At 47.7% G+C, this 19,103-nt stretch overlaps 1 protein-coding gene across 1 annotated transcript in view; it reads left to right on the top strand.

The window, feature by feature from the left end:
• Window positions 1–19,103, top strand: part of cacna2d4a (calcium channel, voltage-dependent, alpha 2/delta subunit 4a) — a 101,513-nt gene that overhangs the window by 20,290 nt on the left and 62,120 nt on the right. Inside the window, exons 11-28 of the mRNA XM_036518513.1 lie at window positions 2,178–2,267; window positions 2,808–2,921; window positions 3,327–3,405; window positions 4,543–4,676; window positions 5,569–5,586; window positions 6,169–6,246; window positions 6,364–6,444; window positions 6,817–6,891; window positions 7,256–7,342; window positions 7,516–7,587; window positions 7,680–7,741; window positions 7,955–8,022; window positions 8,602–8,647; window positions 8,979–9,076; window positions 9,226–9,319; window positions 9,743–9,835; window positions 12,273–12,400; window positions 13,964–14,032. Of these exons, the coding sequence (XP_036374406.1) occupies window positions 2,178–2,267; window positions 2,808–2,921; window positions 3,327–3,405; window positions 4,543–4,676; window positions 5,569–5,586; window positions 6,169–6,246; window positions 6,364–6,444; window positions 6,817–6,891; window positions 7,256–7,342; window positions 7,516–7,587; window positions 7,680–7,741; window positions 7,955–8,022; window positions 8,602–8,647; window positions 8,979–9,076; window positions 9,226–9,319; window positions 9,743–9,835; window positions 12,273–12,400; window positions 13,964–14,032 (1,486 nt within the window). The remainder of the gene's footprint in view (window positions 1–2,177; window positions 2,268–2,807; window positions 2,922–3,326; window positions 3,406–4,542; window positions 4,677–5,568; window positions 5,587–6,168; window positions 6,247–6,363; window positions 6,445–6,816; window positions 6,892–7,255; window positions 7,343–7,515; window positions 7,588–7,679; window positions 7,742–7,954; window positions 8,023–8,601; window positions 8,648–8,978; window positions 9,077–9,225; window positions 9,320–9,742; window positions 9,836–12,272; window positions 12,401–13,963; window positions 14,033–19,103) is intronic.

The raw sequence follows: 19,103 nt of genomic DNA, 5'->3' as shown, positions 1-19,103 counted from the left end.
TCTGTGTTTGTGCCAGTGTATGTGGATGTGCGTAAGTGTGACAGTGTATGTGGATGTGCGTAAGTGCGTAATTTTGTGATTGCATGTGTATGTGTGTTTTTCTCTGTTAGTTTGTGACAGTGTGTATGGGTGTGTGTCAGTGTATTAGTTTGTGACAGCATGTGTGTGGTCATGTGTCAGTGTGTTAGTTTTTAAAGGCCTGTGTGGTCGTGTGTCAGCCTGTGTTAGAGTGCAGTCATGTGGGAACTCTGACAGCAGGCCCACAGCCTGCATGGTCAGCTGGCTCAGACAGAACCAGGCAGCTCTGAGCTTCTTGGCTGATGGATTAGCGGAGCTGCTAATAGCTTCCTGCCTCTCTGCTGGCATCTGCACTCAGTGTGTCAGGTCTTCTTAGGAAATGTCTGGAAACTGCTGTCTGTGCTGACATTGCCAATGAACCCTCAACAACATTTTAGCAACGTTTCTCATGCGCCCAGAACCCATTTCTCATTCTGTGTTTAGTTTCAAGCGCATTCATGGCAAAGCTATTCAACAACACTGTTCAAATGTAACAAGATTAAGAGGACTAAGCCGTGTTTTTATTATTTTTGTTAATATTCCACTAAAGAAGGGTGATTTGTATTTGTCTTGTCCGCAGACAGCTTGTTGCTGGCGGTTTTCTTCTCCATATTCAGATGCCGCTCTGTTTGGAATTAGGACTTGTTGCTATGATAAACCTGATGGCATTATGCGTGTCACCCTCCTACGGCATGACCTAATGCAGTGACACGCTTACAGCGCAGCCAAAACCCTCTGCAGTGACACGCTTAGAGCGCAGCCAAAACCCTCTGCAGTAACACCCTCTGCAGTGACACCCTCTCCAGTAACACCCTCTGCAGTGACACGCTCTGCAGTAACACCCTCTGCAGTGACACCCTCTGCAGTGACACGCTCTGCAGTAACACCCTCTCCAGTGACACCCTCTGCAGTGACACCCTCTGCAGTGACACGCTCTGCAGTGACACCCTCTCCAGTAACACGCTCTCCAGTAACACGCTCTCCAGTAACACGCTCTGCAGTAACACGCTCTCCAGTAACACGCTCTGCAGTAACACGCTCTGCAGTAACACGCTCTCCAGTAACACGCTCTCCAGTAACACGCTCTGCAGTAACACGCTCTGCAGTAACACGCTCTCCAGTAACACGCTCTCCAGTAACACGCTCTGCAGTAACACGCTCTGCAGTAACACGCTCTGCAGTGACATGCTCTGCAGTAACACCTGCTCACAGTAACAGCACACAACAACAGCTCTGTACAGGACAATCCCACATTACCCCTCAACACAGAGTGCTGTTGTTAGCCGCAGACACTGAAAGATGAATAGTTTCTGTATTTTTTTACATGCAGCTTGGGGAAAGTATGAACTGCCAGAGCCTAACAGAGCTTAAAACACTCATGTATATAAACTTCTCTGAGCTGGTCAGCAGCACAGATTTTATCTTTCTGTTGGCATTTTACCTGCAAACAGAAGAACAGAAGGCGTCTGAAGTGAATGAGCGAGTGAGTGAGATCAGATGACCATGGATGGCTGAGATGATGCAGAATCCCCTACTGTCCTGTTCAGTGCTGTGTCTCACTGTGTCTCGCTGTGCTGTGCTGTGTGTTGCTGTGCTGTGCTGTGCTGTGTGTTGCTGTGCTGTGTGTTGCTGTGCTGTGCTGTGCTGTGCTGTGCTGTGCTGTGTGTTGCTGTGCTGTGTGTTGCTGTGCTGTGCTGTGCTGTGCTGTGCTGTGTGTTGCTGTGCTGTGCTGTGCTGTGTGTTGCTGTGCTGTGTGTTGCTGTGCTGTGCTGTGCTGTGTGTTGCTGTGTGTTGCTGTGCTGTGTGTTGCTGTGTTGAGCTGTGCTGTGCTGTGTGTTGCTGTGCTGTGCTGTGCTGTGTGTTGCTGTGCTGTGTGTTGCTGTGCTGTGCTGTGCTGTGCTGTGCTGTGCTGTGTGTTGCTGTGCTGTGCTGTGTTGCTGTGCTGTGCTGTGCTGTGTGTTGCTGTGCTGTGTGTTGCTGTGCTGTGCTGTGCTGTGTGTTGCTGTGCTGTTCTGTGCTGTGTGTTGCTGTGTTGAGCTGTGCTGTACCATGCCATGCTGTGGCAGCACTGTGTCTCCTTGTTCTGGTGCGCGGTACTGACTCTGTCCTGCGTCTTTCAGCACTTTAAGGTTCTGGTGGACGAGCTGCATGCGAAGGGACAGGGGAAGGTGAAGAAGGCCATGAAGGAGTCCTTCCGCATCCTCAATGAGGTTTGTCTGTAAAACTAACAACACCCCAAGCAGGGCTGCTTCCTATACAGTACCTCTGTAACAATACACTTACTGAGGTATACACCTTATTCTGCACTAAAGCTCCCAGTGAGCTTTGTGCCTAATGATGTACTGCTGTGATAGTACTCCCAAGGGCTTATGCAGTATTTCTGTAACAATCCCAGCAAGCTTTGTGTCTAATGCAGTGGCTTCTGTAACAATACTCCCAATGGCACTTGTGTCTAATACATTACCGCTGTAATATCGCAGGTGTGAAAACCGTCCTATCCAATTTCTCTGGCTAGAGCGCCTTACACAGGCCATACAGCAGAGATCACGGAGGTCACGCTGGTTGCTTTGACCATCATTTCCAGGTGCCCACAGGGCCCTGAAACGCAGCACGGGGCTATCTGTGCGCCGAGATGCTGAGGCCTTTTCCAGCTGCAGTGGCCTGATGCTCACGCCTTTCTCCATGCTAAGGCCAGGCTCCGCCCACTGTCCCACGGGAGCTGCGTCTCATTGGCTCTGCTTGTGTTCCAGGCCACCACGGCAGGCAAGGGCAGTCTGTGTAACCAGGCCATCATGCTGATCACTGACGGCGCCATGGAGGACTTCCAGCAGGTGTTCGAGGACTACAACTGGCCTGAGCGCAGGGTAGGACAGAGGAACGCCATTAATGCAGCCCGCAAATCTGATCTGAGTTCAGCACTGAAAACTCCAGTGATCTTGGTCCTGGCAGAAGTAAATTCTTACTTGCCAGACATGTCAAGATTCACTGACATGCTGAAGGGTCCTCTGCAGTCCACAGTGTTGAAACTGGGTGGTATCATTTATGTGAATCCATGACAGTATAGAGAGGCCAGTGCTTTACTGATAACCATATGCTTTTTATCTGTTCATCTCATAATATTTACGGTTGCTTAAGGTTTCTTCGTGCATCCTGAGATTCAAATTCGATTTGCTTTAATGTTTTTTTTTTTCTGAGCTCTGGTAGCCTCTTGGCTGGACTGCTGAACACCTGACAGTGTAATAAATGTATGTGTGCACTGTCTGCCTCAGGTGCGGGTCTTCACATACCTCATCGGGCGGGAGCTGACGTTTGCAGACAACGTGAAGTGGATTGCCTGCAACAACAAGGGTGGGGCTCGTTTGCCTGGTCCAGGGCTGAGGCTCAGACCAAAAGTGAAAGTTTAATTTAAAACTTACTGATTTAGATTTAACTGAAAAAAACAATTTGAGATTTCTATAGAGTAAATAGTGTAGCAGGAATCCTTCACATTTTGGTTTGGGGAAAACAGGGATGAAAAGAAAACACAAGGACTATATTTCAATTACGAGGCAAAATATATGGTCTGTACTAAAGCATTGATTTCATTGACAAGTACTGTTTGCAATTTTATGAATATATTGTATAATTTGCTTGTCTTAGTCATGATGTAATTTTGAATTGAAATTGAATTGAATTGACTTAGATATATTTTAGATTGTACATTTTAACATATATCATCTAAGGTAAAGACATATATGTAACAAGCACATGAAGTGAAACGTCTCTGTTAGCTGTGACCTTTTAGCAGAATGGAATGTAGAGGGTTTTCAGAGGATATAAACTGTATCTGATCCAGATTTCAAAAAGTGCACAGTGTTTACACTGTGGCAGAATTACAAACAGAAATCTCGTGTTTTTCCCCTTGTGTTTCTGGATAATATCGTTATGCAGTTGGCAAATTCATCTGGGATGTAGAAATGTATAAATCATTTTTTTTAACGATAATCTATTTCAATGATAATGGATTAAACCCTCATTATCTGAGATTACGGTACAATGGACTAGAGGCAAGCTTCTCTTAAAAAAAAAAAAAAGAAAAAACCTGCAGGAGCAGCAGTATAGAGGGGTGTGCTGCCCCCTGCTGGATGTGCTTGGTCATCACAACCCTCTGTTCCAAACTCACGCTGCCGACTGTACTGTCTGCACACGTCTTCACAAATGTGCAGTGGGGTAATACTTGAGCAAGTTGTAAATTATAAATTGAATTAAATCATAATTATCGCACATTGCACGTTTTATACTTCATCAGGTGCGGGCCAAACATTGCCACTCTGTGTAATCTAAATCAAAACCAAGCCACCTGTGAACAATCTGTCAGTGTCCCTTTGCATATCATTGATTATTCTCACTTATACCTCTCTCTCTCTCTCTCTCTCTCTCTCTCTTTCTCTCTCTCTTTCTCTCTCTCTCTACCCCCCCCCCCCCCCCCCCCACTCTCTCTGACAGGTTATTACACTCACATCTCCACACTTGCTGACGTGCAGGAAAACGTTATGGAGTACCTGCACGTGCTGAGTCGTCCAATGGTCATCAACCACGACCACGACATCATCTGGACCGAGGCTTACATGGACAGTGTGGTAAGCATGGCCTCTCGCCCCTTTGTAAGTTTCTGCAGGACACATGGACCAATCACGTGGCCCCAGAGCACAGATAAATAGTCCTATCATGAGACTTCCTGAGAAATGAGAGTATTAGTACTGCTGCTATTTCTACAGCGTGAGTTTGTAGTATCTACATCATCACCACACCCACCAGTGCTGCTGCCAAAGCTGCTGTGAGCGGCAGGCATCCAAGCTTTCAAATGGTTTTACTACAGATTCCTTATGTATGGACCAGATGGTCAGCTCAGCGGGCGCCATATTGAATATTCTGTCTCTGCCATTGTTGGAGCTGCATTTGTTCTGATTTGCTGGCTCATTACGAACATTCCGGAAGGGGCGTGGTCTAAATCAGAACCTTAGTCGGTACGGTAACGGCTACATCACCAGAACCTTCTAGACAAACAGCAGAAGGACTGCAGATGCTGAATATCTGGTCGTAGTAGAGTACCTTTACTGTGCAGGGAGATCCATGTCATCCCAGCCTCTGAGGTGGTTTTCATTGTACAGGAAAATCCATGTCTTATTTTCCATGTGTCGGTACCTCTGAATGTCTGTCTGTTCGTGCTGCTCGAGTGCTTGAGATTGTGGTTGCCTCCCCCACCTGGTGCCGGTCAGTGTGCTGCATTGCATTCTGGGTTGTGCTCTCTCTGCAGCATCACGCTCATTATGTGTGTCACCACATGCCTGTCAGTTCGCGTCTGTCTCGCTGAGCGTCTCCCTGCTGGTACGCACAGCGGTCCATAACGCTCTCCCTGTTCCCTGATTCCTCCCCCATCCATGTCTGATCTCTCTCCTGTTTCTGTCCTCTGCTCATGTCTCTCCCATCGCTGTCATCCCGCCCCGTCATCTGTCACTCACACGCCGACAGCTTCCCAACAAAGAGGAGGTAAAAAAAAAAAAACATCAGCTTCCCCAGTGTAGCTCCTCTAGCAGAGATTTCACCTGTAGGACACATAGAAGTCAGAACCAAATAGCCAGTTCTTGGTTTTTAAGGTTTGATTTGTGGTAGAACGCTTGGATTACAAAAAAATCTCTTATTTATCAAATGTTTATTTGATAAATACAGTAGACTATGATTTTTTGTATGTTAGACAAAAGTAGTTTTGTTCACAGCTTGATTCCAAGTATAGTCAAGATGTACAAGGAAACACATAAAGTGAAACTGTTCTGTAATTGCAGAAAAACAGTTGGGTGTCTGTTAGAGATTGATTTTTATTTTTAGCAAGTGGCCAAAAATACGTTATGTTCAGAGTAAGAAGAAATGGGATTTCCACTGCATCCATCTCCCGCTCAGTCTGTGTCCTCCATCTCGCCCGGCGCTGTCTGGCCCACTGTGGTCCCATCATGCCTTTCTGTGGTGTCATGCAGGCCTCCCAGCTGAGTCGGGGCGGAGGGGCCAGGTGCAGGTGCAGGAATGTGTGGGGTGTGTGTTTGGAGTCTGTGTGGGTAACCCTGATCCTCTCCACAGCTCTTCAACACCCAGGCCCAGAGCCTGCTGCTCATGACCACCGTTGCCATGCCGGTCTTCAGCAAGAAGAACGAAACGGTCAGTGAACAGGAAGTGGGCAGGTCGGCACTGGGGGGGCGTGGCTGTGATGTCATGATGTAGGGCGGGGTCGGTGTTGAGAGCCTGTGCGTTAACCCCTTCCCTCCCTGTGTCCAGCGGTCCCATGGTATTCTCCTTGGCGTGGTCGGGTCTGACGTCCCTCTGAGGGAGCTGATGAAACTGGCCCCCCGATACAAGGTACCCCCCCCCACCTCACCCAACTCCCCCTCCAGGGACACTAAATCTATGATTTCACTCTGTCTTACAACAGCACAGTGCAGACTATCAGTAATCATTAATTAGGTGTCACGGGAAACCACAGGTCACGGTTGCTAGTTAATATGGCCCATATTGATAGCCATCTCGTGCAGATTAAATGGGAAGAGATTTGTTTCGATCGGTGAAAAGGGCGCATTAGTCACGGCTTTTTTGCTTTCTTGGTTTCCGGTTTGCGCAGTCTGCTGAAAAGGCTGCAGTCAGGAGAGGTTCTGCAGGTGGAACAGTCTTCTCTCCTGTTTACCGTTTTAATGGAGCTGCTGAATGAACGTGATTGTGTGTCTCGCCCCACAGCTCGGAGTGCATGGCTACGCCTTTCTCATCACCAACAATGGCTACATCCTGGCCCACCCTGACCTTCGACCTCTGGTACAGCCATACGGCCTTTCATTTCCTTAGTTTCCCTCGGCCTTTCTTTCTTTAAATCACGCTGTACAGTACGCCTGGATAAAATAATGCAGGATGACTGGAGGGAGTCGTTTTTATACATACAGTACAATGCCCTTGCTTCCTTGCCAGCACGTTGGTTTGGCAGTGAGACTGTCATCAATCCAAATGAATACAGCACTAATAATGATCACTGTGCCTGCTGCAGTTTGACAACTCCAGTAAAACAAGACGTTTGTTAAGCTCAAGTGCTGGCTGCATTAATCACTCATGCCCTGATGCAGTTTGTCTAAGCTCTGCCGTGTGTGTGTGTGTGTGTGTGTGTGTGTGTGTGTGTGCTTTGCAGTACACAGAGGGGAAGAAGCTGAAGCCCAAACCCAACTACAACAGTGTGGACCTGTCTGAGGTGGAGTGGGAGGATACTGACGAGACTGTGAGTGGAGGGGGGGGGGGGGGGGGGGGTAGATGCGTATGGTGCATTGTTGGACTCGGTGTTCAATTTAGTGTGATGTGTACAGTAAGTATATTTTTCTATGGAGTAACTATGGTGGGTGTCTGTGTTTCTGCCTGTGTGTGTGTGTGTGTGTGTGTGTGTCTCTCGTGCAGCTGAGGACAGCCATGGTGAAGGGTGAAACAGGATCCTTATCCATGGATGTGAGGGCCACAGTGGATAAAGGGGTGAGTGTGAGGCCGTCTGGCCTGTTTCTGTATCCCAGTGTGAAACAGCTCTGTGAAGCATCACTTTCATCTGTGTCCCTTCTTCCAAACAGAAAAGGGTCATGTTCCTGAAGAATGATTACTTCTACACAACCATCAATGACACTCCCTTCAGGTAGGTGCGATCTGAGACCATTTCAAAGATGACCTCGTAGATGCACGTAATACAAAGGCATAGCTAAAACAACAGATTCCAGTGTGTAACATAACAGTTCAGTAATATGTGCACAACTAATGCTCCAGCTCGTTATATGTACGTACAGAATGATTCACTGCACTGACATATGACGCACATAATCAAACCTTTTGGTGTGCTGTGTGTCCGCAGTCTTGGCATGGTTCTGACCCGCGGGCACGGAGAATACATCTTCATGGGCAACGTGTCTGTGGAAGAAGGTGGGTCCAGCGTCCCCTCACCTGCATGGACACCTGTCCCGCATTCCTCCACCTGTCCCCCCGCCATCCCTCTCAGTCCCTGTGAAGATCAGATAAGGTGAACAGAGGGCACTATCTTAGCCGTGGATAGAGTTAAAAGCACAGGCAGTGTGTGACTGTGTAGGACTGTGTCACAGACCATCACGTTCCCCTCTGAGAACAGCATCACAGCTCTGTCGCTGAGCGAGGGAGCAGGAGTACCCTGACTGCTGTTTCTCCACCTCTCGTCACCTCTCCTTACCTCTCTCTCTACCTCACTCCCTCTCGTTCTCCCCCTCTCTCTCTGTCTCCCCCCTCATCTAATTCCCTTTCTCTTTAAATTCAGTTTAGTTCAGTTTAAATTATGTTTATGGGCATGGAGATTGCAAAAGCACATGCTGTAGATAATGGCAACAGTGCAATAATTCATGGAAGGAGTATGAAAAAGAGTGAATAATATATTTATTAAAATAAATAACAGTAGTAATGATGAAAGTAATGTGTGATAACAATCGCGGTGGTGGAAATGATGTAGTCTCTCACCCCCCTCCCTCTCTGAAGGCCTCCACGATCTGCAGCACCCAGACGTGACCCTCGCTAATGAGTGGTAAGTGTGTGTGTGTGTGTATATGTGTGTGTGTGTGTGGGACAGACTTTAACTAACATTTATCTGGTATTCAGATGGTTTGTTTTTAAAGTCCTCCCTTCAGACCATTAGCTGTTTTGAAGGGAGATGCCGGTCTCTTAAAAAGATAACACACTAGTCCTCTGGGGGCTGCCATTTGTAAATTGATAAATCAAGGAAAGAATAACTCTAAATAATTAAATTCTTTTCAAATGCTTTCTTTGTCAGAGTGATTTATTTAGCTGGCATCAGACATTGGTGTAATTTTAATGACAGATGGAACCCTCTAACCCTGTCCCGTTGTTTCCCTCAGGACTTACTGTGAGACGGACATCGACCCGCAGCACCGCAAGCTCAGCCAGCTGCAGGCCGTGCTGCGCTACCTGAGCGGGACGGACCCCGACCTGGAATGTGAGCTCCCAGAATGCACCTCTCCATGTGTCACACGCCGTAGACGAGCCCATTATGCCGCTGAAATGCAGGCATAGGCAGCCCTGAACATCAGGCAGACAGGACAGCAGTGATCTGGGAAATGTCTGACGGTGGTGTCTGTATCCTAGGTGACGAGGAGCTGTTGCAGGAAGTCCTTTTTGACGCCGTGGTAACCGCTCCTATGGAGGCTTACTGGACGGCCATCTTGCTGAATGAGGCCAGGTAAGGCCCAGACTCCGCCGCATTTTTGCGTGGAGAACGCAGGGAATGCGGGAAATGCAGCGCCTCACCTCATCTCTCCCCCTCTCTCTCCCCCTCTCTCTCTCCCCCTCTCTCTCTCTCTCTCTCTCCCCCACCGTCTCTCTCTCTCTCTCTCTCTCTCTCTCTCTCTCCCACTCTCTCTCTCTCCCCCTCTTTCTCTCTCCCTCTCTCTCTCTCTCTCCCTCTCTCCCTCTCTCTCTCTCTCTCTCTCTCCCTCTCTCCCTCTCTCCCTCTCTCCCCCTCTCTCTCTCTCTCTCTCCCTCTCTCTCTCCCTCTCTCCCTCTCTCCCTTTCTCTCTCCCTTTCTCTCTCCCTCTCTCCCTCTCTCCCTCTCTCCCTCTCCCTCTCTCTCTCTCTCTCTCTCTCTCTCCTCTCCTCCCTGCAGCATGGATGAGGGGATCGAGGCCGCGTTTCTGGGGACCCGGGCCGGGCTAATGCGGGTCACCAGATACGTCAACAACGAGAACCGTGTGGCCAGGTGAGTCACCTGGAGCACCGCCCGACGCAAACACACACCGCTCAGCGGGGGGGTTCTGCTCTCCCCACAGGGCCTTTAAACTGGGTGTGGTCCAGACCGCGGTCCTGCTGGCCAATCAGAATGGCACCTCAGGGGCTGATTCCCTCATTTGATTGCATCCAGTGTGATGCCATTGATGGCATTACCTTTGTGTGCTTCATTTGAAATGATTTACTGACAACAAAGAGACAGATACATCAAAGCATTTTAATCTGAAGAAAGAGACCAGACAGAGATCAGGTTATAACTTCATGCAGATCTTTTTTCTTTTCTTTTTTTTTTTTTTTACTTTTCCCTTTAAGCCGCATAACTCTTCCACAGGCAATGACACCTGTTTAAAATTCAAAGCCAGCTTTTAGCCTGTCCTATTTCCAGCTCATAAGCCTCCAGTGAATACATCACATTAGCTTGCATTGCTTTACTCTGGGTGTTTTAATGTGCCTGGCAGACTCTCTGAACCACAGCAACCGACACAGACATTTTTATTTCATACATTACTCATTTAGAAAACTAGATATTAACTGATGTGATTTATGTCGGCTACCTTGCTCAGTGATACTTTAGAATGGAAATGTCTTACAAGGGATTTAATTCTACAGTCTTCTGGTCCAAAGTCCAAATCCCAAACCACTAGAGCACACAGAAGCAATAATATTAAGTAGATCCAACATAATGGTCTGTTGTAGGAGAACATAATTGCAAATGTACTGTAACACCAAAGATCTCCACCAGCTTTGTCAAACTCAGTTATGCAAACATTAGGGTAAACATTCAGTCTCTGCACTATTAAGCTCTCTGAGTGTACTTTTATCACTGTTTGCTTAGAAAGAAGTGTTTTTTTTTCTGATCTTCCCACACATGAGGGAGAAGACGGTTTGTATGTCTTTCTTTCTGTAACACTTTCTTTGAATGCTGTAATTGGCAGTTCAGAAAATGTCATAAGAGCTCTGTGCATTCCAAGTAAAGTGACTTCTCATGACACAATATGTGGATTGTCATACTACATGGGTCATTGTAAGCCATTACAAAAATATGCAAAGGCATATTTTAAATATTATGAATGATTACAAATGCTTTCTGATGCATTAGAGTTATGGTTTGAATGCATTCCTTTAGCTGCATAACACTGTATACCACAAGCTTCAAAGAAAGTGTTGCCATTCTTTATTCACAGAACCCTGGCAGCAGTGTTCTCTTTCAAACTTTCATGCAGGAAAATAAAGACTGGCAGCCATTCCCTACAGTCCACCCCCATGTAATCCAGGGTTCAGCTGCCTGATGGTTATCAGCGCTTTCAGAGAGAAACGGAGGGAGGGAGTGGGAGTGGGAGAGGGAGGGCGAGATAAAAAAGAGAGAGAGCTGGAGAAAAAGAGAGAAAGGGAGATAGAGGGAGAGAAAGAGACAGAGAGAGAGAGAGAGAGAGAGAGAGAGAGAGAGAGAGACAGTGAGGGAGACAGAGAGAGAGAGAGACAGAGAGAGAGAGGGAGACAGAGAGAGAGAGACAGAGAGAGAAGGAGAGGGCTCAAGTTGGCAATGTTTCCAAGCACCTGTGTTTTCTATTCATCTGGTGCTTTGTTTTTATTGTATGATGGGCAATCGGTGCAGGGCTCCTTACACAAACAGTGTACATAAAAGCCCTCCATCTCTTCTGATCCAATTACTCACATCCCCTTATCATATTATCCCCACTGCATTGTCTAATAGACCCTGGGCAGACATATGGCAGGCACAGGGCCTTGCTCCACAGATTTAAACACATGAGTCAGAGATTGGATAAAAAAACAAATTGACCCGCCCAGTCATGCAGGATTCCCAGGCGGCAGCACTCCTGATGGGCGCTCTTAGATCTGAGAGCTTCATTTGTTACCTGTCAGAAGCACTCAGGGGGACAAGAACTTAATAAGCGCATATTCAGTTAGTGATGAATAGGTCAGTTATGGCTTTGATTTATTCTGGCCCCAGGACAGCATTTGTATCCAGATCAGACGTCTGCGTTATCAAATCCTCACTGGCAGCTCGCTGAGCAAGCTAACACAGAGAAGAATAAAATAACATGTTTGACATTAACTGATTACAGCGTTGCTTCTAAAGTTATATGAACTTGTATATTAACATTATTAATTCTGTCTTTAAAGCTTATATACTATATATACTGTATATATAACATCATTTCTCAAGAGTGTTTCAGTGTAATGGTATGACACACCAGAGCCCCCTTGTGGTTATTTTAGGTAAAGGTTATAATGGGTAACAGCAAAATCGTTCTGTATTCTGCACGCATCGTCATGACTGTTCACAAAAGACCAAAGCAAGCAGACTTCAGAGCGTAATGACTTTAATCTGATACTGATCTGATTTCTCCATATGCCCCCCCCCCCCTCATCCCCCGACTCCACAGGAAGTTCCTGACGCCGGCGGACACAGAGAACATCTTCACCATGGACCACTTCCCCCTGTGGTACCGCCGCGCGGCCGAGCACATGCCCGGCAGCTTCCTCTACTACATCTCCAAGGAGGACAGCCGAGGTACCCTACCCGCCATCACCATGACAACAGCATCAGCAGCCTCTTACTGCAGCTCTCCCCTCAGCAACAGTGATGAAATAATATCACAGCCTGTATCACGCTACCTTTCTGATTTATCAGAATCATGCAATTCATGGTGGAAATATGAAGCCTTATTAATGACCGTGTAGGGAATGTCATACAGATGCATTTTGGTTCTGTTTTTATGATAATGGTGAAAAGAAATGAGAACACCCCTGTAAAGATCGTAGTTTGTCAGAAACAAGCCTCTGTTGTGGGGACCGTCTGTGTTTCTGTAGCATTATCTTCACTTGTGTGATGTCCCACACCCACTGCTGATAAAGGCGCTGAAAGAGAACTGCTTTTCCTCAGATGTTTACAGGGACTATGAGTACGACTATAGCGCCTCCCCTAGACCGCAGCACCTTGAGCAGGAGTACGAGGATGGTATTTAAGCAGTCCTCCTGGCTCCATGGCATGCTGTCTTTCCTCTGCATGGCCACACACTTCACCTTACCTGGACACACACTCTCACCTGGTGTCACCTGAGGCCAGTCCACTGCATGGCTCATCAATGAAACGACCATCAATGGCTTCCAAACCCAGCAGCTGACTCGTGTGTCCGCTTGGCTGGCTTCCCCTTGCTCTGCTCTAAGCGGGCCCAGCAGGCATGCCTGTTAGAGACAAGGTCACCATTTCACACTCGGGTGTTAGCAGCCCCGCGTGCCTGCGAGGACAGGAAGCTTTTAAAAGCAGGATGCGAGCAGCAAGTCCTTCGACACAGACATGTCTGAGAGGTTTCTCCTTGCAGCACGCGGCCGCAAACTGGCCTTGGGGACCCGGTGTGAGTCAGCCTCGGCATCGCAGCTGACAAGAGCGTGACTCAATGCCAGATATTGATCTCAGCTCAGCGTGCTGTCTGCCGTGCTATTAAAAGTCACTGTGAGAGTGCCACCACGCCCAGTCAGCAAGTAGGACACAGGAAGCATACCATGTCTTATCCAGTGCACCTGTGTGATTGATGATATGAGCTCTCAAACGAGCTACACACAGTGAGGCAGATAGCACAACACAATGCGGGAACGTTTTCAGAATGTCCACGTTACTGTCATACAGTTAGGATATGTGACATTACCTAATGGAAAATGCGTAATGCCATACACCCTCATTTCAGGACAAGGTTCTTCTTTGACCTTAGTTTCAGGGAAGACCGTGTTTTACGCCTCTGATCTTATGAGAACACCAGAATTGGCTGCCATTGCAGACAAGGTAAACACTAAGTGAGTGGGGGGGGGTCTTATTGGCACGGAATTATCCTCTGCTGGACAGGGCTGGCATAAATAGGTTTTACCATTTCCATCGCATTGCCTGTTGGTGGGTATGGTGCCATTTCCACGGCATTGCCTGTTGGTCGATATGGCATTTATGTGAATTCATAAATGATCAGTCATGAAATGCTTGGAATGTTGACATGCCGGCCTCTGCATGTTAGAGGGGTGAGTGAGGGGGGGGGGGGTGTCACCTAGGAACGAGCCTCCCCTGACTGCTCTTTTCTTGCCGCAGATGCGAGGGCGGTCGTGGCCAGCACTGCTGTCACAGTGACGGTGAATAAGAAGATGGCCATCGCTGCAGGTAGGACACCTGGGGGTTTCTCTCTCTCTCTCTCTCTCTCTCTCTGCCGTCTCGCCCGGGACGGAAGGTGACCCAAGGGTCAGCTGCCCTATGGAGCGGGGGTGTCGTTTCTGTACGTGTGGGGAGGGGGGGGGCTGTGTGCGGACAGCTGTGTGCAGCTCTGTGTGTAGGGGCTTGGAGGACTCCTATTTGACCTCATAGATTTAAGTTGTTCTGTGTACAAAATGGTTCAAAAATTATATCAGCATCGCTGTGTTACTGTGTGTGCGTCCAGACGAATATGAGACCACATGCAAAGCAAGCCCACAGTTCTTTCAGGTTACAGAATGGTAAGCTTTCAATATTATTTCACTCCAACGTGACAACTAAGGCGAAGGAAAGACAAAGCACTATAACTGTTTCACTTTGGCTGACAGATTATTATGGCTGATTTTTCCCATGAGTACTTGCAAACTCTAGGACTGATTGGTGGGAGGCAGAAGACTGGAGTCAGGGCTGCCTGCTGCTGGGTGGGGTCATGTGACAAGGCCTCTAACATGAGGCAGGCTGGGAACTGACCTGTCAATCATTCCGATAGTCAGCTGATCCTGGATCAATGGCCACTTCCAGCAAAACAGCAGAGAAAATCTACTGAATGCATTATACCACTCATAACCAATACCAAACCACCGTGATGTGCACATGTATGGTTTGTGAGATTCTCCACCGCAGCAGTGGAGGCACTGAAAGGTCCTCTCAGCCTGCGCAGTGGTCCCATGGCTTTGAATTTGTCTCACGTCCTGTTTTGTAACACAGCCGATGAAGGGAAACCATGTAGCGTGTAAAAGCGGAATAGCACTCATGTTGAACATGCCTCGCGTGTGTGTGTGTGTGTGTACGTGCGTGGTGAGTCATGGCTGAACACGGCAGCGCTTTGAGGTGAAACGTTCATTAGTCTTAATTACCCCTGAGAGAAGCAGCGCTGGAAGCCCTCCGCTTCCTCCCGCCAGCCCTGCTGACGTCTCCCTCGGCTGCTGCTGTGGCGTGTGCATTACGCGAGCTCTTCCCTGATTTTACACGGACGGGCTCACCGGGAGGAGCGCCGGGCTTTCGCTGCACAGACCTGTCCCTCGCGGCACGGCACATATTCAAACTCAAACCTCTCTCTCGGCAGCGCAGTAGTCGCAAAATTAAACATGTACAACGAGAGCGCCAGATGTAGAGGAGCGAGGCGCGCGTGATTAGCGGTAATTAGCGCCGAGTCTGGGGGCAGCGGTGTGGATCGCCGTGGTAACGCCTCGAGTCGTCTGCCTCTGGGGTTGCAGCGGAATGGGGTTCAGGCCTGCTCCGTGTCAGTGGGTGCACTGAGGAGCAGACAGGTGTGTGAATATTTCATTCTGCCCCTCGCATGACTCCCCGTGCAGGCTTTCATGTGAAAGAGAGAAGCCTTGAAAGAGGCGCAGTGAAATATTAAAGCTGTGCTTGATTACAGGAGAGTCTGTCTGGCAAATACTTAACCTTCCAGAAAAACAAGGTTCTGAATAAATTTAGTAAGTTGCTTACAATTTTGCATAATTGTAGCAAATACAAGTGAATCTTGAGGTGTAACTGCAATGGGAGGCCCTGCAGAGTGATGAAATTATAGACACTTATTGTGCCAGTAATCATGAGGGATGTCATGATTTTTTTTTCTTCAAAACACATGTTGATATCATAACCCAAACCATCTTAAGAGTGTTCATCTCTTTCTGAACTTTAACGCTGAAAAACTGCAACAATCCATTAAAAAAACACCTGAGCTGCAACAGAATGCATAAAACCTGTATTTTCCAAGCTCAGCGTGGGGTAAATTTCCTCAGTGGGCCCTGATGTGCTGTTGCGTGCATGGCGGATAAATGCTGTGAGCTCTTGGCCGCAGGCGGGTAAAGCAGGACCTGTGAGATGTATGCTGTGCCACTCAGACAGCTGAGCCGGCCTGTTTCTGAGAGGCTGGGTTGAGTCGAGCCCCTCTGTGACTCCCCACGCCCTGTCTGAGGGGTTAGCAGCAGTGCAGCAAGGGTTTCTGGGAGTCTGCCGTGGAAACTCTGCCTCCGAACGGTGAAGAGTGAAACCGAGGCCAAAGATCCAGAGCGCTCATGTGGCACAGAGCTGGTGTGACGAGTCTGCTGGAGATCTTCCTGACAGTGCTGAGAGAGGGGGAGATGGAGAGCGCAGTCCCTGCGGCATCTCCTGCGATGTTAGAGGAGAGAGCATACGGCCAGAGATCCACACCGCACAGGCAGAACACTCAGCAGACATCCTTTTTCAAAGGACCGAACAAACGGCAGTGTAAGGAAATACACTCTTTATTGTTTTCACCAGATCTTGCTCCACAACCCACAAGTAGTATTTCAAACAGCTTGTAATCTTTGAGCAAAAAATAAAGAAGCTTTTTTTTTTGTTTCATCCCATAGAATTTCTTTATAACAATTTTAGAAAAACAGATAATTAATTAAATAAATCAATAAATAGAGAGAGAGATAAATAAACACATGAACAGGTCGTCTCGTGAAAGGAAACGCAGGGCCCCTCTCAGGGACCCCCTCCCTGCCTGTCCCCAGAAAGGGCAGGTGTCCCTCTCCACCCAGCGGGGGTCACCACATTAACTCAGGTGTGTGGAGGTGTTCTCACAGGTGTGGTCAGCAGGGGGTTGGCATACAGGGGGTGGGTGGAGTCAGGGGGCTGGGGGATTGGGAGACAAGAAGCTGTCAGTGCGACAGATTCTCCACTCAGACTTTGGTAATACATTAGATACAGTGCAGTTCACATTTTGACACATTTGAAACCCCTCAGCTGGGATTTCATGGAGACCTTATTAACAGTTATATTGCATTTATATATTTCTTAATTTGTCTTTTCAGTGGAAAACGCATGGTTTTCTCTTGTAAATACGCACAGTAAATGCTTTCTGCAGCTTAATACTTTGCACTTGTAAGAGCTTTTTTTAAATTCATAAAGTGCATTTTGTTGCTTTGAGACTGTTATACCTCATAACTCCATGTCAGTCATTCTCTTTTAGAGAATTTTAATAACTTGTAAATTCATTATCACCTTCATTGTATAGGGCATAAAAGAGTAAGGGTTGTCTCAAGTGACAATGGCATCTACAGTGTTCCTCTTACGATTGTTATTTCACAAGTTAAATAATAGGAGTAATACAGGGGTCTGCACATTGTCACGCTCTGGGTGTAGATTATTTTTTATCACTATCGTAGTCTTAAAAATAAGATACTGCTCAAAATATGTCTACACATTCTACGTTACTTGGTAAATATGATTGTAGGATATGTTATAAAAATATCAAGAGACACATAGACACACATTTCACAGAAACCTAACACGTGTATGCTATATAACGGTTACATATGGGTTTGTTTCGGTATTTTCCTTGTTACTGGTAAAAATGCAGCATCCAAATGTATACGTTGAAAAACCTCTCGTATTAGTAAACATGACCTAGCCATCCGTATTATCAGAATGGGGTGTTTAGTGTCATTCTGAACACTGCCGTAGGTCTTTTATTAAATATGGTAATAACGTGTAAATTTGTATCGTCAGAGCTATCCGCCCCACATCCCTCCTTCCTCATCGCAGAGTCGGTCTCCATCTGCTGTGCTGTGCTATTCTATTCTGTGCTGTGCTGTGCTGTCGTCATGCTGTTCTATACGCTGTTCTCAGCAATGCCTCTAGATGGCGTTGTTTCTCACTGTGAGAGGATTACTTTAGAAGCAGTTTGAGACGTAAAAAATGTAACATAGCTTCGCCACAAAGTCATATAAACAGAGGAGCACTGGGTGGAGCGTGGATTAAAATGAACTTGCCTTCATTTTTATCTTTCTCCTGCTATATTTTATCACACAGACAAAGACATATTTGGTGGGATTACGTCACCATTTATCAATGACTGCCAGTTATCAGAGTAAATGTCATCATTGATCATCAAAAAAAAATTCCCCAACTCACAAACCTCTCGCCAAGATACACACTCTCCACCCGGCAGACATTTATGAAGGTATTAATTCCATATTAGAGCATTTTAATGATGAAAATGAAGCCGTGAGGAGATGAAAGAGATGAAGGCATCCCTCAGAGCCTCTAATCAGAGGGATTAATGTCACCCATTATGGGTGCACGGCGCCTCTCTGATCTATAAGAAAGAAAAACAAGCCTCCTTCACATAGCAAACAGGACAGAGCACACACACACACACACACACGCGCGCGCTCCAGAAACCGGCGGTCAAAACGCCACAGGCTTCTCCCCTGCCTGCCTAAAAGAGCATAGCACAGCAAGGGGACAGCTAACACTGGCAGCCTGGCGAATTGCTACCTGTGTGCGTGCGTGCGTGCGTGTGCGTGTGCGTGTGCGTGTGCGTGTGCGTGTGCGTGTGCGAGTGCGTGCATGCGTGCGTGCGTGCGTGCGTGCGTGCGTGCGTGCGTGCGTGCGTGCGTGCGTGCGTGCTTGTGTGTGTATGTGTGTGTGTGAGTGCGGGCGTGCTTGTGTGTGTGTGAGTGCGGGCGTGCGTGTGTGTATGTGTGTGTGTGTGTGTGAGTGCGGGTGTGCGTGTGTGTGTGTGCGTGTGTGTGTATACATGTGCATGTGTGTGTGCATGTGTGTATGTGTGTGTGTGTGTGTGTGTACATGTATATATGTATATGTGTGTGTGTTTGTGTGTGTGTGTGTGTGTACATGTATATATGTATGTGTGTGTGTGTGCGCATGATCGTGTGTGTGAGAAACGTGTGGAAGAGGGAAGCAGAGAGGAGACGTGTGTGTGATCGGTAAGCACAGGTGCCAGGGGGTGGATGTTGTGCTGTGTGCAGGGATAGGGTTTCCCTCTGACTGAGAGGTCCTATCAGAGGCCCCCCTTGGGCCTGCTTTAAACACAGCTCTCTGCTTCCTGGGGGGGAGGCCCCCCGGGCAGCAGGAGGGACAGCCCAGCCTACATCCACTTACACGGCGGGGTGTTCCTCCCTCTCTCCTCCCTCTCTCCTCCCTCTCTCCTCCTCTCACCCCCGCCACAGTGTGGGAGCAGCAGGCTTATCTGTGTCAC

This window comes from Megalops cyprinoides, chromosome 23 (assembly GCF_013368585.1).
Source record: "Megalops cyprinoides isolate fMegCyp1 chromosome 23, fMegCyp1.pri, whole genome shotgun sequence".
In the NCBI taxonomy this organism is placed as follows: Eukaryota; Metazoa; Chordata; class Actinopteri; order Elopiformes; family Megalopidae; genus Megalops; species Megalops cyprinoides.
The sequence above is the reverse complement of the archived record's forward strand: the minus strand, read 5'-3'. Positions and strand labels throughout refer to the sequence as shown.